The 26193-nt window shown below is 34.3% G+C and overlaps 1 protein-coding gene across 1 annotated transcript in view; it reads right to left on the bottom strand.

Annotated features, from left to right (window-relative positions):
- Positions 1-534: 534 nt before the first annotated feature.
- The window catches only part of LOC123681785 (ATP-dependent DNA helicase PIF1), a 36589-nt gene continuing 10930 nt past the window's right edge, over positions 535-26193 (bottom strand). Inside the window, exons 3-4 of the mRNA XM_045620074.1 lie at positions 15259-15759; positions 535-1492 (exon numbers count right to left, since the gene is read on the bottom strand). Of these exons, the coding sequence (XP_045476030.1) occupies positions 974-1492; positions 15259-15759 (1020 nt within the window). The 3' untranslated portion in view covers positions 535-973. The remainder of the gene's footprint in view (positions 1493-15258; positions 15760-26193) is intronic.

Genomic DNA, 26193 nt, shown 5'->3' with positions numbered 1-26193 from the left:
AGATATATAACTCCCACCACCTACAGCCAACTAAAATATACATGCGTTTATATAAAAATGTGAAAAAAAGCAGAAGATATTGTAAAAATAATGATTGAAGGAAAACTAAAATGCAGTGCAATAAAGCCTAGTCTTATAGTCGATCCGTTTCAAGTAGTAGTGGCAGCTAACAAAACATCAACAGCAAAAGAATTCAAAACGAAAACAGTTCACTCGGAAATTCTCTTCAATCTATCTATCTATTCAAAAATATAACGGCCAGTTTAAAAACTTTCGGAGCGAGTGACAGTGACAAGGACTTACGCATAATATTAATAAACAAAATTAATGAAGCTGCAGAAACTATTGATTTTATAAACGATGGAGAAGAAAATGTGAATAGAATCAGTGAATTAACTGACGTCAATCTAGTGGAAAAAAACTTATAAAATAAGCCAAGAAGAGTTCCAAAATAATGATTTGTTAGATTCTGTTGTTAGCCGAATTGCAATAAAGTAAGAAATGTGAAGTACTTGGTCTATACAAACATAAAAATTCATAATTTCAAATATTATTATTGAAATAAATACATTTTCGAATAATTAACATGATGTTGGAATACATAAAAAAAGAGGTAGTCATATTTTTATCATTATATTGAATTTTCTCCTTTAAAAAAATTTTAATATCAATGAAATATACATTTAAATATTTGCAAATGTTTAAAAATATTATGTTGAATTTCAATTGTATTAACTCTATCAGTTCATTTCCTCTTAAAATTAATTATTCGGCTCTATCAAGTGTTCAGAATAAACTAGCCTGTTGTGTGATGGACTTCCTGGCTTTGGGTTACAAAAATTATTTATTTCTCATGAATCACAATGATGATAAGAGCTTAAGACATGCATTAAGAATTCTATAGGCTCCTGCGGCTAGTTTTTTTCTAAACACACAATATTAAATAAAATCAATATTAACCAAATATTTATCACTATAAGATGTTGAGAAGAGGTTTGCTCATCAAGGATTTTGACTTCCCTTTCAATAAATTTTTATTATTTGTTTTGGTGTTTTTATTTTTGATACCCAAAGGAACAAGATTTGAACAATCTCTCTGAATTCTTAGTTTGCTATAAAAATTGATAACATCCGGATTTGCCCACACTTGAGATGTCTTAAAATCTAGGACTCTCAATGTCTTCAAACTTTGAGCTCTACTCAAGGCCACATAAGCCTGACCCGCTTCAAACACCCTATTCAAAGACATTTCTACACAATCTAATGTGAGTCCCTGTGACTTATGAATGGAGAATGCCCAAGCAAGGCGAAGTGGCACTTGTTTCCTGGCTACTACACCAGTAGACGTCTTCAGACTCCACCTTTCAGGTTGGGCAAGGTATAATTGATTCCTAAATTTCACCAATGGTAACTCATTCTTGAATTCTTTAACCACCCCTCGAGCTCCATTTACTAGTCCTTTTGACACATTAATATTTTTCAAAAGCATTACCTGAAAGTAACAAAATATCTTAATATCTGTCAAAATTTCAAAAATCCTTAATTCCAAAACTATAAACGCTAGGAGTTGTGGTAAGAATATTATACTCAATACCATCAATATACAGGGTGTTTCCTAAACATGTGGCAAAAATTCAGGGGGTTGTTCCTTGGACTATTCTAAGAATATTTTGTCCTTTGATGATTTTTGAAAAACCTATTTGTTTCGAAGATACAGGGCGAACAACATTTTTCATATTTTTAAAATTAATAATAGTTTAAATAAAAATGCGTACCGCACTGTGTTTACTAAGTAGGTACAATTTATTTTTAAATTTGTTTAACAACATTCCAATTACTAAAAACGGCCAGTTTTTTGACTAAAAATTGCTAATCATCACAAAACGAATTCAAATGAAAACCGTGTTTAATCTGTATTCCTTTACCATCTGCACTTATCAATTTTTAGTCAAAAAACTGGCCGTTTTTAGTAATTGGAATGTTGTTAAACAAACTTAAAAATAAATTGTACCTACTTAGTAAACACAGTGCGGTACGCATTTTCATTTAAACTATTATTAATTTTAAAAATATGAAAAATGTTGTTCGCCCTGTATCTTCGAAACAAAGAGGTTTTTCAAAAATCATCCAAGGACAAAACATGCTTAAAATAGTCCAAGGAACAACCCCCTGAATTTTTACCGCATGTTTAGGAAACATCCTGTATATATTTACCTGAAATTTTCAATTTCATCATTATGTATATACAGGGTGTACACTTTTAAAACGGCCTAACTTCAAGGGGAGATTATACAAGTGATTTGCAACAAAAAATGTCATATAACACATGGTTGAAATGTTGGTGGTTATTCTTCAATTTAACATTTCTTGATTTTACGAAATTTATCACTTTTTTCCATAAAACCAATTATATCTTATTCATTTCTGCATCCCCATCGAATTTGATCATATATTCCGAAATAGCATTAAATTTTCCTTTATAAGTCATGAGTGGCAAAAGAGTTTTACTGACGAGTATGGTGAAGTGGTGAATATAAATATACGGAAAAGAGCGAAATAACTCGTATCTTTCCAATAGTTTTCTGAGTGAAAGACTATAAATGAGAATATGTTTTCTTTACAGTAAAAACTTCTCCATTTTGCAGGCTTTCGAACGACATATCAAGTTTTATGCTAGCTACTTTCCTTCTGCTGTAATATCATGGCTAACGTGATGACAATGAAAAAGATGAAAATACACAAACTTTCCTATGCTCTATTTCAGAGCTGCTTATGATTTGATATTGAAATAATTCTCATGGAAATACTTGTTTCTATCGAACTCAATTTTTTATAAATAAGTGAATTAAATTCCAGTTATTTTTACTGAATAAAATGATTAAACCAAATAAGTTCAACTGCCACCTGCTACTCGAAATAACCATTTATGGAAAAGGAAAAACCCACAAGCGACTGTTGTTACCCATTTCCAACATGGGTAAACATAACATAACATAGGGTAAAAGTATGTTAGAACTGATGAGGGGAGAACTTTTTGGTCCAGTAATTCTTCCTGATCGTCTCAATTCTGAAGAATTCGAAAATATTATCACAGAGAACCTACCAGGCACCTTAGACCAAATGCCCCTGGTTACCAGACGAAATGTTTGGTTTCAGATGGATGGCTGCCTGGCCCATAACAGTCGGGATGTAGCGGAATTAATGAACCAACATTTTGGAATGAATTGGATCGGAATATACGGTCCAGTGAGATGGCCACTCAGGAGACCCGATCTGACCCCTTTAGATTTTAATGCGTGGAACACTATAAAAGATAGTATAAAAAATTCCAGTTCAGACTCAGGAAGATCTTATTGAAAGAATTCACTCGTGTTGTGAACAAATGTGTCAAAAACGTAGGGTGGTGGATTCAATAAGAAAAAGATGTGGCAAATGTATTGAACAAAGGGAAGGACTTTTAAACAATTACTTTAGTGTTTTTATCTGTTTAGTTCATTTTTTTGTATTTAATAATCAAATTTTCTTATCTTTTCAAAATACCTGTTTATATGAAATATTAAGTTTAGTAGAAATTAATAATTTACATGAGAATTATATCACTATCCAATCGAAAGAAGCTCTGAAATAGGGCAAGGAAAGTTTGAGTATTTTCGTCTTTTTCATTGTCATCATGTTAGCCATGATATTACAGCAGAAGGAAAGTAGCTAGCACAAAACTTGTCGTCCGAAAACCTACTAAATGGAGAAGTTTTTACTGTAAAAAAGTGATAAATTCGTAAAATCAAAAAATGTTAAATTGAAGAATAACCGCCAAACCGACATTTTTTGTTGCAAATCACTTGTATAATCTCCTCTTGAAGTTAGACCGTTTTGAAAGTGTATACAAGTTAGACCGTGTTGAAAGTGTACACCCTGTATAATAATATGTTTATTCAAAATATTATATAACATAATATAATATGTTCATTCACAAAAATCATTTAAAGGTGAACAACTACCAGAAGGCTGGTAGTTGTACATGGCTCTAGAATAGTATTTCTTATTGAAACTTCTCTTTTCTGTGAAATGGCGACGAATTTGACATTACATATGTTCATCAAGATAGAATAGAAGGAGACGCTATGAGCAGTTATCGTGCTAAAAGAAATGTGTCCACTAGGCAGGTCCAATTGACCATATTCACCGTCGCCATATTGTTGTGCGACAATACCAACAACCCAGTGTTCCCAACATTGAGTTTACTAGTTTGTGGCCAAATTCTTTTGATCAATTCACCATTAATTTCAACTCTTCTGTTAATTATTTCGTGAAAACGGCTGGATATTCTTCTCCTTCTCTCCAAATACCAGGCTGGACAATCACTCTGTAATCTGGTTTTTTCTCTAGTATAGTTTTGCATTTTTCAAGGAAATACTAACGTTTTCTATTAAATCAATATTGGGAATTTCATCAGTCAATAGGCTATTGATGTAGACATTAGTCCATTTTATTCTTGTTAGAATGACCAATATATCATTTTGCATTTCGTCTGTGGATGATCTACATAAATTGTTGACTGGAAGAGGATTGTATCCATTGCACTTCAATATTTCACCAAACATGGAGAAGTCATTTTTCATCATAATAATTGCCAATTGTTGGATATCAGTATTGTGTACAGGATTTTTCAAATGTTGTTCGAAAACTATTCGTCTTTTATCTATATTTATTTCGTCTTCTTATATTTATTATATGGATCCGGTTTTATGAAATTCAACATTTGAAAGGGCTGTGGAACCAGTTCCCCAAAGTCTTGGCTGTGAAGTTGAGGGGATATCTATTGGATCAACTTTATTCGATTTTTCTTCTCTAACGTAATCAAGTAACTGCCATAGAAGTGCATAAACATGTTTACAACGACCTGAGACTCCTGAAATACAGGAGCAGGCACCTTTTAATACTTCTCCATGGCTTCTCAAGTGAACATTACACTTATACATAAGTTTTTTCATTGCCGCTTTCACCTGAGCTTTTATGATAACACCATCGGCACTATACCTTAGCAAAACATTTTCAACTTTATTTGCCTTATACATGCGATAACCCAGTAAGTGATGTTTAACACTGCCTTCTGTAGATTTCTCTTCGAATTTCAAAATATCATATTCTTTATATGTTTTTGGAAAATCCAAAAGGTTTTTTGTCCACGGCCCATTAGGAAGACTCATAACTACGAGGTGTCCAAAAAGGGTATCGGGTATTTGTTTTATCGCTGCATTTAAGAATGAGTGACGGGGAGGATTGTCAAGGGGATCGTGATGTCCGCAATTCTTTGGAGTTTCAGTGACGATGGAGCAGTACCCATGAACGCATCGCGCTTTTTGCGTACGAGAGTATTATCGCAACGGTGATTCAATAGTAGCTTCTCAAGTCTCAACGTTTATATCGTGAGGAATATCGTACACGCCATGCACCAAGTGATGACTCCATTAGGAAATGGATCCGAATGTTCGAAAATACAGGTGCGACGATCAAAATTCAAGAATTTGAACGCCCTCGTTCAGTCCGCGACGAAGAAACGGTCCTTATTTTCATGAAAATCGACGAGGGCAACCACTGAATGTAAATAGTGACCGTTATTGCGATATGCTGCGAAACTTTTTGGGTCCAGAGTTACTGGAATTTCAAGGTTATAATTCAAGAACGTGGTTTCAACAAGATGGGGCCACTCGCCATACAACAAATCAAGCAATGGTAGCTGTTAAAGAATTATTCCCTAATAAGGTCATTTCGCGTAGGGGTAACATCAACTGGCCCCGACCTTAGTCCACTATTTTGCATGGGGGTACATTGAAAGTAAGGTGTATGAGAATAATCCAACGAATTTGACCCAATTGAAGCAAAACATAAGATCAGAAATGGCAGCAATATCGAGAGCTATGTGTCAGCGTGTGATCGCCAATTTTCGTTCCCGATTAGAAGAGTGCTAGCAGCGTAACGGTCACCATTCAGATAATATAATCTTTTCCAAATAATTTTCCACTTCATGCTGTAATAATTAACAATAATTTTTTATTTTAATTGTAACTAGTTTTTGTTTTATCGAAGTTACAAATACCCGATACCCTTTTTGGACACCTTGTATTACTTAGCATTAAAAATATAATTCAACTCATCAACTTATTCCCTCTCACCTGACATTTTTTCAGTTAACGAATTTGTAATGCATTTTACAAATATTCTCATTTAAACTTTGGCGGTCCTAAGAAATTAGTACCTTCGTTATTCGATGTTGAGAACCCTGGGTAGTTGGTATTGTCGCACAACAATGGGCGCTTTCAGCAGAAAGATCGGTAGCGTAAGTAGCTGCGCTACTGATAGGTATCAGTTTGGTAATGTTGATTTTCTCTGCTGGACGGGTTGCTCCTTTTCTTGATAGCAATATGTTCTGTGGGTTCTTCTTGAAGGTTATGTTATGATGACAGAATTTTGGGTTATAATTGATTTTAATTTCGCCTTTCGGTATTATTACTTTTTCATTTCGACACCTTCGAAAAATTGATCATGGATATGAGAGTTATTCCATTCGTTTTTGATGACGACGAAGATATAATCAACACAATCATTGGATCTGTTCTAGAATTGGCTGAACCCTTGCCTAATTTGGAAAGTAAAGCCGTTATTCCAAAAAATGAAAATTTTTTCGAAGATACAATTCCTCTGTACATGGGATATCTAATCAGAGAACATTTCAGAGTGTGCCGAATAGCTTTTGAGGTATGTATAGATACTTTATATTTTTTCATGTTTATTTTGAATAAACATTATTATTATTATTATTTATATGATCTTCTAATTGTTGTTATTGTATTCACCCTTTGGATGATGGGAAAGCAGGAATGCTTTTTAGCTACTGGTGACCGCTTTGGAATTTCCAAGAGTACAGATCATGTTGTATTCAAAGATTATCAATTTGATAAAAGGATTGGCAGTCTCTTATATAACTTGGCCTAATGATTATTCTCGAGTGGAAGAGGTATGTACTTTTTCTTCCTTTTTCTACGATATATTTAATTCTTATATCTTTTCAGGAATTTTATATAAGGTATCAAATACCAGGAGTTGTTGGTGCTATAGATGGTAGTCATATAGAAAGAAGGCAGCCTACAGGAAATGCCCACGACTATTATAATAGATTCAATTACCATTCTATAATTCTCCAAGGTATGTTTTAAGTTGAATTGTTTTATGCTTTTTACAACGAGAACATTTTTAGAAATATGTGATTCAAGCATGAAATTCTTGGATGTATATACATTGGGGAGCAGTGACAGAAAGAGCTTTAGGGCCACTTAAAGGCAAATTTAGGAAATTGAAATATTTGGATATAGGGAATCCAGAAACAGGTTGTGATATTATATTCACCGCATGCATTCTGCATTATTACATCACTTGTCAGTTACTCAACATGTTCCCAAAAAGTAGCCTAAAATAAATTCGCTACCTAAAATGGCGACTGCTCCGTAGCATACGCTCCCTAGCGGAAACTGATAAATTGCGTTCAGCAGAAAAATCATAGAATATTGACAACTGTTCCACAACTGTTGTGTCTGCTGAACGCGCCCAATATGGCGACGGTGAATATGGTCAATTCCTTTACTAGAGTGGGGGAAAGATCAGGGTCGGATTAAGTAAACTTTCACGAAGGAATACAAAAATAAACCGTGTTCATCACATTTTAAACAGTCCAAGCATTGTTCACAAACAATCTTTTGTTTAAAATAATATACAACATGTCCTGCCATATAAATTTAAATATTTTTAGAGTATAGTGAAGATGGATATGCAGATATGCAAAACTTGTGAATACGGATCTGTTCAATGCTATGAAATGTTATTGGTCAAAAGTTAACCGAGTACTGGTACCGCTTTAAGTCACGTGATGTCGAATCCTTCTCTATTCTCTCGATGCATGCTTGATTCAAGATACATATACTGCGTTCGGTATATGCCACACCGTTCGCACCATTCCCACCGTAAGCTCCCTAAGGCCCAGTTTCACCAAACAGCACTTGATCCCAGATTGATTAAACTCCGCTTGTTACTAAAGCAGGCTTAACAGTGTTTTCTGTTTCACCATGCATCAACCCGTCCGAAGATGATCGCGATTAACCAAATCGCGATTAAATAGTCAAACCATTTGGCAACGTTGTGAACACAAAGTTATACAGGGTCTTTCACGAGGAACCTCACCCATATTTATACGGGAAACTACTGAACGTATTTTCATGAAATTCAGCACTTATAAGTATTTCACGATGCTGATGAAATCTAAAATATTTTCAAGGCATGAGCACCTCCGGTTTTTCCGGAAATGACGTCAACTTCCGTTTTTCAAATTAGAACACCATTTTTTTATTGTAGAAATAGATTCCTTAGAAATTTTCAAGTTATTTTGATGTAACATTTTTCAGTTTTGGTTGGAAAATTCTCTCTGAGCGGGAAAATTCGAAAAAAAAATCGAAAACAGAGCTCCGCTGAAACAAGAATAACTTCGAGGTTTTTGGATGGAAAATTTTCATTTTTAGGATTTTTCAAGATGTAAGATTGATGTATCCACTTTAAAAATCGAAATCGCGATTCATGATACAGGGGGTGAAAAAATCGCTTTCAAAGTTAGGGATGACAAAATCGTGAAAAGTCAATTTTTTCAAATTAGAACCCCATTTTTTTATGGCAGATATTGAATCTACGTTAAAGAATAATGTGAGTGTATGCATTACACCCTTGCCCTAAAGTGGATATTTTCTGAGTTATTCACAAAAAACTGTTTTTCGTCTTGAATTTTCAGCTATTTCTTTTCCCTTCACGCCAAAAAGATGAAATTTTCAGGAACTGTTACTTAAACCATGTTTTAGATTTTACTACCCTAATATGCAAGAGAAAAAAGTTACAGGTTGTTCCTAAATAGATGGCGAATTTTGATTCGAATTTGTATCGGAAACCTCTTTATTTCAACTAATCGGCCATCGGTTTTCTCTCCAGTGATAAATAAATAATTCCTTATGAACCATATGCAAAAACGTACCATGTTTTACATTCTTTTTTTTTTAATGATAGATATCTTTAATTACATCTGCCAAATTCCTCTTTATTCAGTAGCATTTTGTGTTTACTATTAATTTGGTGATAATTCGTATTAAGTTATAAAATCGATCACTATGCCTAATTTTACCAATGAAGATTATTTAAATCTCATTCTACTTCATGGAGAATGTAATAAAGTTGTAGATAGAACGATTCGACTGTTCATTGAGAGGTTTCCTGACCGACCCAGACCAACGAGAGATACCATTAACAGAACCATGACAAACTTGAGAAATGTCGGATCTTTTGTTAAGAAAACTGTACACAGAGAAAAAAGTAGAAGATGAGAACAACGAAATTACAGTTCTTGCATATTTTCGTGTGAATCCTCAAAATTCTCTGAAAGATGCCGAGATTGATCTGGGATTATTTCAATCGAGTGTTTGGAGAATATTAAAAAAACATAAAATGCACCCATATAAATTCAATAGGGTACAGCATTTGAAGGAAACTGATTTCGTCAGGAGAACAGAGTTTTGCGAAGCTATGATGATTCGATTTCAAGAGAATGAAAACTTTTTGGACTATATAATTTGGACAGATGAATCTAAATTCACAAAGAATGGTTCTTTCAATAGGCATAACAGTCATTATTGGGATGAAGAGAACAACCACCACTTCAGACAATGGAACTTTCAAGAGACCTGGAGTTTCAATGTTTTTTGCGCCATCAAAAATAATGCAATTCTCGATGTTCACATTTATGATGGGACTTTAACTGGTAAGATAGAACACTACACATGTTTGCATTATTTAAAGAGTGTTCTCCCTTAGGAGATAGATATTCTGACATATTGACTCAAATAATTGAGCCGCTAGTACAGAACCATAATGACTTATGGTATCAACAAGATGGCGCGCCTCCACACAATTCACTCAATGTGTCAAATATCCTCTACAGGCTATTTGAAGATCGATGGTTGGCGAACAAGGGTCCACATCTTTGGCCACCACGTTCTCCCGATTTAACTCCTTTAGACTATTATGTTTGGGGTAGGATAAAAAATATTGTCTACTCAACTCCCCTGACTGACTGCATAGAACGAGTCAGAAATGCGTTCAGGTTTGTTTAGATTTTTAGATTCATAGTTTTGAAACTCAATTTGGTTTTTGAACACTTTTGCAGATCTCTTCCTCCCGATGAAATAAGAAGAGCAACGCACGAAGCATTCCTGAGACGTATAAATAAATGTCTAGAAATTAACGGTCAAAACTTTGAGCATCTTCTCTAGTTATAACTGCGAGAGTTTGCCATGGTTCTCCTAATAGTAACTTTAAGTCGGTTTCAAGAAGGGGTGAAAAATCTACAGCATGGTTCAAATAACAGTTCCTGAAAATTTCATCTTTTTGGCGTGAAGGGAAAAGAAATAGCTGAAAATTCAAGACGAAAAACAGTTTTTTGTGAATAACTCAGAAAATATCCATTTTAGGGCACATTATTTTTTAACGTAGATTCAATATCTGCCATAAAAAAATGGGGTTCTAATTTGAAAAAATTTTTCACGATTTTGTCATCCCTAACTTTGAAAGCGGTTTTTTCACCCCCTGTATCATGAATCGCGATTTCGATTTTTAAAGTGGATACATCAATCTAACATCTTGAAAAATCCCAAAAATGAAAATTTTCCATCCAAAAACCTCGAAGTTATTCTTGTTTCAGCGGAGCTCTATTTTCGATTTTTTTTCGAATTTTCCCGCTCAGAGAGAATTTTCCAACCAAAACTGAAAAATGTTACATCAAAATAACTTGAAATTTTCTAAGGAATCTATTTCTGCAATAAAAAAATGGTGTTCTAATTTGAAAAACGGAAGTTGACGTCATTTCCGGAAAAAACCGGAGGTGCTCATGCCTTGAAAATATTTTAGATTTCATCAGCATCGTGAAATACTTATAAGTGCTGAATTTCATGAAAATACGTTCAGTAGTTTCCCGTATAAATATGGGTGAGGTTCCTCGTGAAAGACCCTGTATAGTGTTCTGTATCGTATTAGCAGTGATGACCACCATTGGCGCTAGGTGTCAGGTGTCATTCATTCATAACTCATAACATTTCAAAACATTTGTCATCTTGTAAACAAAAAACAAAGTTAATTTTTGCCAAAAATGTCGAGTTATGTGCTTCGAAATGTCGGAAACTTGCAGAAGTTGAAAAGAAATTATCCCATTTCACAAAACCACACATTCTGGAAAAAAAACTATATAAGTAATTTTATTAACTTATTTATTTTTATTAACAAGTTTAACTGCTTCTTAAAAAATATTCCAATCAAACATATCAATAAATTATTCTTTGCAATAAATTTCATAAAACACAAACACAAAGTTTAAGTGTATTTTAAATGGGAAATATTGATCCTATACATATAGTCATATTTTGATAAAATTGATCCAAAAATTAGAAATTTCCGGAAAAATAATTACATAGGCAAGAGTTCCATACTGATAAATAATTATTAATCTCAGCTTGAAAGGTTATAATCCTCCAAAAATGGCCGATTAGTGCTAAATCGCGATTGGTCGATTAAATGGCGCTTTGGAGAGTGGTGAAACGCTACATTACATTAATCGTGATCTAAGGCCTCACTTAAGAGCCAAGTCTAGATTAAAGCATTTGGTGGAACTGGGCCTAAGCGTTCGGCAAATCCCACCTTTCGCACCGTCTACACTTTTCGGCGTTCGGTAAATGTCAACCGAATGAACCGGGGCTTAATCTTTCGCACCGCCTAGGTAGACGGAGAAGAGGGTGCGAACTGTGGACCATAGATTACAATAATATTAACATCAAAATGAAGAAAAGAAGTGGGCCAAATTCTGTGGGATAGGAATTTTTGATTTCAAGAGTTTATATTGAACACAAATAAGTTTTATATTCAGGACAATACAAATGAAAATTGGAGGCTTCACAATAAGAAATAAATTTATTTTTATAGAGGAGACTGAACCGGGCATTACAAATATTACAATTGAAGCCTTTTTTGATTATATTAATTTTCTCTTGAAATCCCGTAGATCGTATTAAGCTTTGAACCTAAAAATTAGAAATTGAGGATTGGTTTGAAAAAAAGTACATGCATTGGTTGTCTTTGAACATCATGCACGAATCTGAGAATTTTGGAAATACAATAATCATGAATTATAAGCTTATTATGCAAAATCTTTTTATATATTTAGAGTTTTTTCTTATGTTTGTATATGTTGAAGGCAATTAGGAAATGAATATTATTATTAAAAATGAAGGTTTATTTTACGAAGTACATAATTGTAGAATATATTATGAAATTCCTTTTACTCTCTTCTAATTGGTTCCCTGATCGATGATACATATTTTTGATGTCTACAAAATTTCCAACTTTTTCATCAAGTGGTTCATCAACAATATCCTCAGGATTATCTCCTTTCAACTCTTTCAAGATGAACACATTATGTAGAATACATCCTGATATCACGAGGAGACAAATTAGTTCTAGTTTGGCCGTCTCCAATAATTTCAATCGACGAAATTCCTTTTTTTCTTTTCACAAAACACATTCAAAAATTCTTCGATATCAGCTCCTTTAGCTCCGTCATCGTTCGGCAAATCAAGTACGCATCTATTGTACCGTGGTCACGTGACCTATCAACCGTTTAAACCTTACACCGCACGCTCCGCACGGTGGGCATATACCGAACGCAGTAATAGAAACCTGTTTGTATACTTATACCGGTAAATTCTCAGACAAAATGGGAGATTTATGCCTACTTGATTTTGAGACATCACTAGAGTTTCAGATGGCGCATACATCGTTTATATTAGACATTTCTCATAATTCTCGACTCTTGTTACCTTGAGTAAGGAATAATAATATTTTATATTCTATGTTAGTGCCTGCCCAAACTAAGAAGTTAAAAATTATCATGAATGGTGGTTAAGGCTTGATCCCATAATTTTCGAATTAAGTTTACCAATATTGTTTAAAATATAAACACTGTGTGGAATACCCTCCTTAAAAGATAGATATATAAAATTCAGAAACAGGAAGACATATTTGAGAAAGGACCCCGCACGTTTAGTACGGGAAATGGCTTTCCGTGAATTTGGCTGAATTTTTGATATGTTGTAGTTCTTGATGAACTGATCAGAAAAGTCCTTAGCCACAAAGCTCAAAAATGGACAGTTTTCGAGATATGGAGCTTTGAAAATGGATTTTTTGCAATTTTTGGGGTTTTTGCTCATCAATTGGGGAGCTCTCATTTCTGGTTTTGATGGAATTTGGATGTTCGGCGGCCAGAACCCGACTGAGAAATGATCTACCTTGGTTATATTAGGCACCGCCATCGATAATTTTTTATACACTGCTCCACATTGGCTATGAAATGAGATACAAAATCCAAGATCTTCCATACATCTTTTCATGCCACACAGAATAATTCACATGACCGAGAAACGACATATTGTGAGATTTTTTTAAGACAGGCCATAATAACTGAATCCTCATATATCTGATGTCCAACAATATCAAATATGTTAGCCAAAATGTTCATAACCAGGCACCGCTAGCTGTAATGGGGGAAAATGGGAAAATCATAATCATATATCCTCAGGGATAACAATTGTGATCACTATTGATCTCATTTACATATGATATGTGATTTGTTTCTCACAAATCTCGATAATCTGACAATGGGGTGCCAAGACATTTTCCTCAGAATGTCTCGAAATTGATGATAGCATCTCACAGACAAACGAATCCGTGAAAATGTCTGCAGTTTTGATACAATACAGTACTATCTGGGTAGAATATAGAAGTCCAAGTGTTGGAAGCTAACTATGAATGGAACATCCGATATTAACCCACGAATTCTTGAAAATAATTTTTTTTTTCTATGAACTTTTTGAACTTCACACATACGAATGAATATTATCTAATAATATGATCGTTGGCTAAATGAACGAGTAGATCAATCAAAAACAATATAATAATGAGAGTGACATTCATAATAATAATAACAATAATGATAATTTTGCCCTCGATTCGATTCATAATATTCTAAATGATTTTTTGCGATTGCTAATATAATTTCAAATTGTTTTTTGTTTATTATCATTATTGTTATTATTATTATGAATGTCACTCTCATTATTATATTGTTTTGATTGATCTACTCATTCATTTAGCCAACGATCATATTATTAGATAGTATTCATTCGTATGTGTGAAGTTCAAAAAGTTCATAGAAAAAAAAATTATTTTCAAGAATTCGTGGGTTAATATCGGATGTTCCATTCATAGTTAGCTTCCAACACTTGGACTTCTATATTCTACCCGTATAGTACTATATTGCATCAAAACTGCAGACATTTTCACGGATTCGTTTGTCTGTGAGATGCTATCATCAATTTCGAGACATTCCAAGGAAAATGTCTTGGCACCCCATTGTCAGATTATCGAGATTTGTGAGAAACAAATCACATATCATATGTAAATGAGATCAATAGTGATCACAATTGTTATCCCCGAGGAAATATGATTATGATTTTCCCATTTTCCCCCATTACAGCTCGCGATGCCTGGTTATGAACATTTCGGCTAACATATTTGATATTATTGGACATCAGATATATGAGGATTCAGATATTATGGCCTGTCTTAAAAAAATCTCACAATATGTCGTTTCTCGGTCATGTGAATTATTCTGGCGTCATCTTGTGGCTTGAAAAGATGTATGGAAGATCTTGGATTTTATATCTCATTTCATAGCCAATGTGGAGCAGTGTATAAAAAATTATCGATGGCGGTGCCTAATATAACCAAGGTAGATCATTTCTCAGTCGGGTTCTGGCCGCCGAACATCCAAATTCCATCAAAACCAGAAATGAGAGCTCCCCGATTGATGAGCAAAAACCCCAAAAATTGCAAAAAATCCATTTTCAAAGCTCCATATCTCGAAAACTGTCCATTTTTGAGCTTTGTGGCTAAGGACTTTTCTGATCAGTTCATTAAGAACTACAACATATCAAAAATTCAGCCAAATTCACGGAAAGCCATTTTCCGTACTAAACGTGCGGGGTCCTTTATTTGTTGACATGAATTCTAGCATCATACCCAGTAATATTTTCTATTACAAATTTAATGAAACCATTAATTACTCACTTGTGCTCCAATTTTTAATTCTAACCTTCTAGGCACTGTGGTCTGGTTATCTAGCATTTTACTTGAAGCTGGATTACTGTCCAGTGCTTCAAATATTCTTATATCACCAGGTAAATCTTTTAATTTCCCTTCATTAATTAAATCTGCATCTTGAGTATGAGAGCATAGTCGTGTTGCAAGAATCCCATCTTTTTCAATACATTGAGAAGCGGTGGCTGCCAGCACTTTTTCTGATTCTATTGAAACTTTTCCTATTCTCACTTCATTTAAGATATCAATAAAATCTTGCTCCTCTTGTCTATGGACCTTCTTCAATTCAAAGGTGTCTTGTATACATTTTTTCCATGCTTGACTCATAAAACAGAAATTTATTTTTTTTTTGTCTTTATCATTCCATTTTCTTACTGGTGGAAGTTGGAAAAAATCACCACATAATATCAGCTGAATTCCACCAAAAGGCTTATCACTTTTCCGAATTTTGCGAGCTACATATTCTACCTTCTGAAAAAACAAAAACAATGCTTTTAAAAATATACATATAATATATCAAAAATATACATATACAATATCAAAAAAGGAATAACAGAATATTCATAAGCCTCAAACAAGAATATTACAAAAACAAAATAATAAATTCCACCAATAAAACATGGACTGTAATAAAAACACTAAAAAGGGGGAGTACAAAGGTAAATATAGCTCAATCTACCTCCAGGAGAACCGGAAAAACTAACTAACCTGTTTAATGGGCCGTATTCATAAAAAAAAAGGTTATGCTTATACTTGCAGAATATAAAGGAAATCCTTCAGCTCACATTCATAATATTCCGAGTAAAACCTTATACTAATAGAGTATGAGCATATCCTTCACAAAAAGTATTTGGCTATTCATAAACCTTTTACTCTAAATGAAAGGATATCCTCCAATAATTTCGAGTGTAGTCAGTAGCAGACTCAGTCGTATAGTGATCAGTTGTAGCGATGGCAGATGTTGTGAAACTGAGAGAGATTAAACACTACAAAGAGCGTTTATCAACACCTGTTCGTGATTACAAAGAATTATATCGGTTTCAAGAGGAAAATGTGCAATGGCTTGCTAATAGATTTTTGGGAATAAATAATGCTGAAACTCGAGGAGATGCGTTATCATCCGTCCTAAAAATGCAGATATGTTTACGCTATAATCAGTGATCCTGGGTAACAGAAAGGCATTGGTCAAGAACTGGGTGTAAGTCAAGACAGTATCTCGTACAGTGACTGCCGTGATTGACAGCATAGTGGCGCAATCAAATTACTGGATAAAGTTTCAGTCTACGAACAATGCACTTATGGATGCCAAACAGTTATGGCAAAGCAAATATAGGTTTCCAACAGCAATTGGCGTAGTTGACTGTACCCACGTAGGAATTCTGAAACCAAATCGCCATGGTGATGAGTATGCCAACCGGAAAGGTTATCCTACACTGAATGTGATGCAAGCCTCTCCAACTTTTTTTCATAATATTCTCTTTGAACTGTACTTGTTCGATACGGCGATATTTTCTTTAAACAGCCTTTCGCATCCTGTGCTTTACCAAATGTCACCTCGTACTTCCTGGTAATATTTCTAAGTCTCATCCTTTCTAGCTTTTATTTTTGGTATTTGGGATTTTTCCAATATCACGGGGGCATTGGTAATTTCATCTGCTATGAACTGCAGTTCTGTTGTAGCATTATCTTTTTCTGTACTTTCACTGTCGCTGCTTGACAAATTCATTTTATCTGATCGAAGTACTGTACTCAAATAACACCGATGCGAAAGAAATACCGTCAATAAAAAAACCATCGAAAACATGTTGACACCTGCCGCGGAACAGTCACAAGCCAACATGCCAACAACCATCTACTTATTCTTGGAGGATATTCTTGCAAGTATGAGGTTATCATTATGAATACGAAAAAAAGGAAATGCTTATACTTTTACCTTTTTCTTCAATTCAAAACCTTATACTTACAAGGATATTCTTTAGTTTTATGAATACGGCCCAATGATTATTATGTGAATAATGCAGAAAAGAATACCAGGAACAGAAAATGAAGACTTATTGGGAATAACCAGAATCACCCAGTCTTTCTAAATTTTTGAAATAAAAACAAATGAAGTTATTAAAACTGACAAACAACTGAATGTCAATAGGATATGATCAGATGCCCAGCACTATAATTAAAACATTTAATCTGTTAGAACCTTTGGAATATATATTGTATAGCATACAGAGCTTTTGTTATGGGTGTAATGCCGGAGGCTCTCAAAAAAGAAATCAGTACCAATACACAAGTAGGGACCCATGGAAGACTTTGGGAATTATGGATCTCTAAATATATTAAAATCCTTTGCCAAAATATTTGTAAGAATCCTTGCCAACTGTTTATTACAGTTCTTCAACAAGCACAACATGTTTTCCTAAGTACAAAAAGCACAAGCACTGCCATTTCTCAACTGACACAGAACATATTGAAATTGAAAAAGGAGTTCCTATAGGACTTTTTCCTGTTGAAGTAAGAGGCATATGGAGTAAGAAACAATCAACTTAGGCTAATTAGAAGTTATCTAACAGAATGCAAACATAATGTTAACATAAGAACAAAATCACCCCAGACGATATTTTGATGAATAAAAGGGTGCCCCATAGTGTCCTTGGTAGCCTATCATTTATAATAAATATAAATGACCTTTCACCATCTATCAACCGATCTGTGAAGTTCATAATATTTGCTGATGATACAAAAATGATCAAATCTCTAAAGACCAGCCAAAAAGAATATTATAGAAAACTCAATGAGTCATATAAAGAGGAGTGGTGTACCATAAATCAGCTACAACTAAATGCTTCCAAAACAGAATGTGTGGTGTTTCACACTGACAAATCGAAAATCAGCACACCAGACATCACTCTAGATGAAACTATAAAAGTGTCTAAAACCAAAAATTTCCTGGGTGTCTATATACAGGGTGTTCCTGGAGTAACTGTAAATACTCTTATCAGAGCTAGAGTAGGACATGGGGATTATGGATTGACTATAAAAAATAATTGTCTGCCTTTCCTTAGAAAACTACAGGGTGAATTTTCATATTCATGGAAATAATGAAACCATCATCAGAACCAAACTTATTGGCAAGTTACTTCAAGATACACTTGAAATGGAAAAGTCAACATTGAATGTATTAGTCGAAGATTAAATTCAGTTCTGTATAAGATTAATTCTTTCAGGAAATCTGTAGATACCAAAACTCTGAAAAAAACATATACTATGTTAACTTACAATCAATTCTAGCTTATGGTATTATTTTCTGGGGGCTTAATACAAACACTAAAGACCTGTATATACAGGGTGTTTCAAGTTCGACGGCCTATTAGACGTTTGTGGAGAACGGGGCCGATTTGAAATCTGAAAATTCGGAATATGACATTGTTCATGATGCCCTATTCAGCTAAAATATTTTCGAAGTTCCAGCACTTCCGGTTATACAAGAATTAAAAAAAATTTTTCAAAAAAAACTTTTTTTTCCATTTTATGTTATATGTTATCATTGTCTTAGATTTTCATTCTCAATTTCTCTTTGCGTTAGTCCTCATAGTTTTCAAAATATTGAGAAAAAACCGTAAAAAATAGAGAATTTCCTTAGTCACAATTACGTGAATTATTTTTACTGGAATATCCTATGCATATATTCAATTCACTTTCTCAAACTAGAATGATGTTGGAACATCGTGCATATCTTGAATTTGAAAAATATCATCACAGGGTGTTTCAAATATTGTGCCAAAAATTGTGAACAAAATTCATAACTTTCGATTTTCAAATTGGAACCCTATTTTTTTTTTGTGATTTCTTTGGATTCTACGGTGAAAAATAAGGGTAGTGTCCAAACATGATTATGCTCTCAAATTCAATAATTCAAGAGTTATTCGAGATTTTATGAATTTATGTTATACCTAGGGTCAATTTAATTCAATCTGTTTCTAGTGTGCGTTTCAAATCAGTATTCTATGATCATATAAATTAAAATATGCAATTATTTCAAAGTGACAGGTGTACTCCTTATTGAAGCTAGTTGATTATAATTTCACGATATGAATTCCCGTTATTCAAATAATGAAATTCTGGATCTATTCCATATACACGGTGAATGCAATAAAATTGTTTCTGGAACTTGTCGAGCATTCAATCAGAAATATCCACATTTACCACCAATTGACGAGAAGATATTTCGGAAGTATGTTTCAAACTTTCTGTTACTCCCTTTTCATCACCACCCTGATTTTTTCCTGAATTCATAAATTGTTTTTTATATGAATAGAATTGGCACATAGGAGTCCTGCATGATTGTATCTCATTTGGTAGGTAGGTACAGGTTTTTTCTCTTCTAGGTAGGTACTCCAATATAATGGATATTCATAAAGTATGAAACATCCTTTTAAGAAGATGAGGAAATTTCTGATTTGAAATTCGATGAGTTATACCAATAATTCTATTGAATTCATCGTGAATATGGAATTAGATATTTATAATATTTAGTCCAATTTAGTCCAGTTCGACGTCGTCCGCGATAAAGAGCAGATGTGCGTTAGGTGCGCTGTGTTTACGAAAATAGATGAAAATATTTCCATATAAAATACGTTGAATCAAAATTGCTAAAAGAATTACGGCCAGCGCCGCGGAATTTGAGATTTTCTACGAATCAGAAATGTCTCAAGTCGGTGACACTTCTACCTATAACTCTTCAGGAGAAGAAGAACAAAAAGATCCGCCTTCTCAAGAAGCAACTAAGAAAAAAAAACGGAAGAAAAAGCCAACCAATAATACTTCATCCACAAAAAAGAAAAACGAAAATAAATCCCCTGATATTGTTTTCAAACCACCACAACTTTTGATAAATCCAACAATGAATGCACAAAGAGAAAACGATAAACAATCAGCATCTGTTTCCAATCAATCCCAAACATCAATAAATACAACATGATAAGGAAGATAATGGACGAACATCATATGATAATACAACAACAAACAATGAAAACTAATGTATATTTTCCTATGAAAACAATGAACAGAAACTTCTCTGCTAAGATGAATGAGTTAAAAAAGATTGAATATGCGAAATAATTTTACATAAATACTGAAAATGTTGAAATGGACAGAATACAGATATCAACTATTTGGAATATAAAATTTCCGTCGTCCCGAGATTAATCGTCAAAACAAAACTAGGTTTCATCCTAAAATCAAACAATGATAAAACTAAATTGGAACAAGCTCCCATTGAGCTCAAAAATGAAAAGAAAATTCTAAGCTATAAAGAAACAAATGCACAGAAAATAACAAACACCAAAAGAGAACCTCAGCAGACATATTCGGTGGTAATATTTTGATATTACCACCGAATATGTCTGCCGAGGTTCTCTTCTAATATCTTCATCTTTGATGCATGTCTCTACATTTGTGTAGAGATATGCATCAAAGATGAAGATATTAGTCAACATCTCCAATCCCTCAAAATTCAACATAGATAATGCAAAAGGATAATCTCAAGATCTCTCTCAAAACCTACAAGATATATAAGAATTATCACTGGCGTAATAGAATCATTTGAGGCACTTCTAAATAATGGATTTTTCTTCATGAACCTGCGCTATCTAGTATATCCCAGCCACCCTCCGGATCCAACTCCAATTCCTTGCAACGAATGCTTACAATTCGATCACAAAACTGAATCTTGCAAGAGTTTACCAAAATGTTCAAAATGTCAAGGATCACATAAAATGTCCCAATGCAAAACTAATAATGCTCCTAAATGCCTATCTTGTGGTGCAGAGGACCACAGAGCATGGTCAATTAAATCTCCAAAACACCCTAAAAAACCAATAGAAGGTATTCCAAACACGTTTGTTAAACCACTTAACAAAAAAACAAGAGAAATAGAAGAACTACATAAAAAGACAAGCCGTATCCATGTCCCAGTAACTATACACAATGAAATAATAAACACTTACAATCGCAAGATAAATAACCCGAAGAACACCGACAAAAATGAACTAATAGTCAAATTAAAAAAGAGATTCATCAATCAATTCAACATAGACACAACAGTTATCTTTTCGGGAAACAGATTTTATATACTGATGTTCGATCTGGAAGACCCTGAAGAACCTTCTCCAACAGAACCAATTAACAACGAAATTAACAGGCAAATTCACATCAACAATTAGGATCCTCTACAATAACATAAACAGCTTCATCCCAAAAAAAATATTGTGAATAATTTCATTGAAAATAACGATATTACATGTGCCATGTTTGTTGAAGGAAAAATCAATCAATCACACGCTATTGAATACCGAAACTGGACAACAATGAAAAAAATTGGCTATACTGTGCAAAATACCAGAGGAGGAAGTATAGTACAATGTCATCCAGCACTGAAATGTAGTAAAGACAATGCACCATCCTTAAATAATCCTAGTAATGAAGTAATACATTTCTCAATTCCATTTAAGAACGAAAAGTTGCAAATTTTTTTGGTATACTTTCATCCATTATGTTCACTCGAAGAGATAGTTTTCACCAAAGCGGCATTGTATAAATACGCAATTATTATTGGAGATTTTAATGCCAACACAACTACAAAAAAAAAACAAATCAACAGCTTTCTAAGAAATAGCCAATTCAGCAAAGCTGATACAGAACCGACATTTTTGATGAGTAGAAATGCAGACAGTACTCCGGATTTGATACTCTATACAACAAACATAAAAAGAAACATATCCAAAATAGACCTGACCCTAGACATCCTGACATCCGAAAAGTAGCATTGAGAGGACGACACTGCCGAAGAATAAAGGAGGCAGAGGTCTGCTAGACATCATGGAACTTGTCCATGGGCAAATTGAATGTCTACGAACATACTTCAAAGACAAATCAGGCATGTCAGAGATCTACAAAATACTGTGTGAAGCAGACGAATCAACACCTTTACAACTGCATAAGGAGCAATTGTCATACAACCACCAGACAATCCAAGAAAAACTGCAAAGATAGAGAGAAAAGCCCCTACATGGACGACATTTCAACGAGGTGAACCAGGATCATGTCGACATTGAAGCGTCGAACTATTGGCTCACATCAGGTGCGATGTATCCAGAAACGGAAGGATTTCTTTTAGCCATCCAAGATCAAGTGATCTCAACAAGAAATTACTGCAAGCATATCATAAAGGATCGAACTATTACTGACGATCGATGCCGTTATGGGTGTCCAACGAATGAGACAATCCAACATATCACGGGAGGATGTCAAATGTTTGCAGGAAATGAATATAAAGAGAAACACGATGCAGTAGGAAAGATACTACACCAAGAAATGACAACTAAATTAACACTAATTCATTCTGAAAAAGTGCCATACTACAAGTACCGACCGGAAACCATCCTGGAAAACGAACGCTATAAACTGTACTGGGATCGTACAGTTTTGACTGATAAAACAGTCCCTCACAACAGGCCAGATATATTGCTAGTTGATAAACATCAAAAAGCAGCAATACTCATCGACGTAGCAATACCTAATAACAACAACATGCGTCAAAAAGAGGTCGAAAAAATTTCTAAATATAGGGACCTCGAATTTTAGATAAAGCGCCAGTGGGGAATGATATCAACGAGAACTATTCCAATTATCATGTCAACAACAGGAATAGTGCCCAAAAATCTCAAGAGAAATATCAAGCAACTAGGACTTAGTGAGTATATATGTAATATAATGCAAAAAGCTGTTCTTTTAGGTAGTAATAGTAAAAGTAATAAAATATATTTGTACTTAAGCTGTTTACAAGAACAGTATTTGTACTGCAAGGACGGTGAGAAAATTCCTAGGAAGCGAACAACAGGTCCAAGGATCGCGTGTAAGAGGACCAGAAGTTCGACAAGAACCAGGGGGACCACAAGGACCGGACACGACCGAACTCTACCCTTCTAATATTTTAAATATCTGAGATTGAGTGAATGTTCTTCTTAGCGAGGAGTGAGAAGCCGACGGCGAGGAGAAATCCTACGCGTATAGGCAAAAGTCGGATAAATACTCTTTATTTCAGAATCGTCTCAAGTTCACAACATAAATTGAAATAGTGTCAAAAAAGTAGTATATTTTCTAGTTGTTTCCTAAATAATCTTGTAGGCAATAGGGTACCATATCCATCAACATCGAGAATATTTTCTTCTTAAATATTTTGTAGTTTGTGATGTTCTTTGTTTCATTTGGTAGATGATAGTATAATAGTAGACATCTGTATTCTGCTTGTTGTTGGGTTGTTGTTAGTCTATATTTGGGATAGTTATAATTCTGTGTTCTAGTATAATTCATTATTCTTATGTATAAACAGAATGCATTCTTGTATGTATAAGCCATATAATGTTAATATCCTTTTCTGTCGGAAAAATGCTCTGCATGATTGGTTGTAATTCAAGCTGCATATTAACCTCACAGCTTTTTTTTGGAGCCTGAAAAGGGATTGTATGTTTCCAGATCCGTAAAATATCAGTCCATATCTTAATTTTGATTCCATGATTGCATAATATACAGTTTTCGTTACTTCAGGATTTAGATATTTAGCTGTTACTCTGAAGGCATACAATGATGATGCAATTTTGTCTTCTAAGTTTGCTATATGTGTTTTCCATTTCATATCACCATCAATGTATATACCTAAAAATTTTGTATGTTCTGATATCTTGAATTCTTGTTTGTTTATGTTGATTTTTCTAGGATTTTCTATATTAGAGTATATTGGATGGAATAATATCATCTTGGTTTTCGTTTTGTTGAGTATTAACTTGTTATTCTCTAACCATTCTTCAGTGTAGTGCATTATTTTCTCAGTTATACTCTTGAGATCAGGCCATAATGGTTGTACTGCTAGAAGGTTTGTATCATCTACATAGTGAACATTTGTTATTTCTGTTCGATCCTCGATCAGAGAAATATGACCAAAGTCGTTAATATAAATGAGAAACATTACTGTCCCTACTACGCTGCCTAGTGGTATCCCCATCTTGATTTGCCGTTCTTCTGATTTAATGTCTGATCCATTTATCCGAATTTTTACCTGCTGCGTACGTCCATAGAAATAGGATTTAATCCATCTTAATGCGTTTCCCCTGGAAAACTAGCAAACGTTGAAGCAGAAATGCAGATATTAGATATCGATATTCTAGGTATCAGCGAGGTCAGATGGCCTGGCACAGGAGAGCAGAAACTAGTGGTGGACGCATATATTATTCGGGAGGCTCAGATTCTGCACGCAGATATGGTACGGCCATTCTACTCACAAAAGATATTGCAAAATCAGTCATCGACTTCGTACCACTGAGTGACCGAATCATGATGATAAGGCTCCAGACAACACATAGAATAATGAACATCATTCAAGTATAAGCACCTACAGGTGAAAAGCCGGAAGCAGACGTTGAGGAGTTTTACAATCGGGTAACTGAGATTCTGCACCTCACCAAGAAAGGAGAGATCACCATGGTAATCAGTGACTTGAATGCAAAGATCGGATCAGGTGCAGAAGGGGACTTGATTGGGGCTCATGGCTTGGGCACAAGAAATACGCGTGAAGACAGGCTGGTCCAGTTCTGCGTGGAGAATAACTTTTTAATAGCCAACACACTTTTCAAACAACATCCGAGAAGATTATACACGTGGACTTCGCCTCAGCACACCCCAGAAAAGATCGTGAGAAACCAGATTGATTTTATCATGGTAGCGCCGGTTTTCAGGAAGTACATCAAATCGGTGAAAAATTACCCTGGGGCAGACGTGAACAGTGATCATACAGTACCCGTGATGGACTTCAAGATGAAACGTTTTAAGAACATAAAACGACAAATCTCCAGGAAAAGTATTAACTTAGATAAACTGAGAAACCCAGACACATTGGAAGAAATTGAGACGAAGCTTAAGAACATAGAGGTTTCGAATCCGTTGCGAATAGAGCATACGTGGACAAAAATCAAGACAGCTGTTGTGGAGATACAAGAACAGGATATAGGACGTCAGGAAAGCGAAGGAAGGAAAGAGTGGATGACATCAGAGATCTTGGAACTTATGGTGGATAGGAGAAAAAACAAAACAGATGTCGAGAAATATAAAAGACTGAATAAAATCATCCGCCAAAAGTGTAGAAAAGCCAAGGAACTATGGCTCTCTGAAAAATGCGAAGAAATAGAGCACTTCCAAAAAAAGCATGATCTTTTTAATGTACAGTGCATCCCATTTTGGGTGAGACAGCCAGGTTTCTCGCTTGTTATTTAAGATAGAGCCTTGCGGTTTTCACGTTCCTGTCCTACTTTTTCGTGAAACTCAAGTTGGTCTAATTAGCTCAGCATTATTTCTTATAATTTCGGAGATAAAGAAGGGGTCCGAAAAGTATCAATTTCCAAAATCACCCTGTATCTTTTGAACGGAAAAAGTTATACAGAAGTATAACTTTTTCCGTTCAAAAGATACAGGGTGATTTTGGAAATTGATACTTTTCGGACCCCTTCTTTATCTCCGAAATTATAAGAAATAATGCTGAGCTGAAAACTACGTCTGAATCAAAATTCTGCGTAGAATCCAGTGGCGTACTCAATATTTTTTTTCGGGGTAAGGTTTTGAAGATTCAACACAAACCTATATTTTTTTTAATGGAACACCCTATATATCATTACTTCGTTGAATTCGTTATTTTTTTCCCTTCAAAATGATATATGATACTATGTAGGTAGGATGTTCAGAAATGTTAAAAAACACTAAAACGTCAAATAATGATGATTTATTTGTAAATGGGCCATGAATTTTCTATGTTTCAATAAGAGGATTATTACTTTCGATTTTTTAAAATAGTAGGTCATTGAT

Source organism: Harmonia axyridis, chromosome 6 (assembly GCF_914767665.1).
Source record: "Harmonia axyridis chromosome 6, icHarAxyr1.1, whole genome shotgun sequence".
NCBI lineage: Eukaryota > Metazoa > Arthropoda > Insecta > Coleoptera > Coccinellidae > Harmonia > Harmonia axyridis.
Note: the sequence above shows the minus strand (reverse complement) of the source record. Positions and strands in the feature narration are given on the sequence as shown.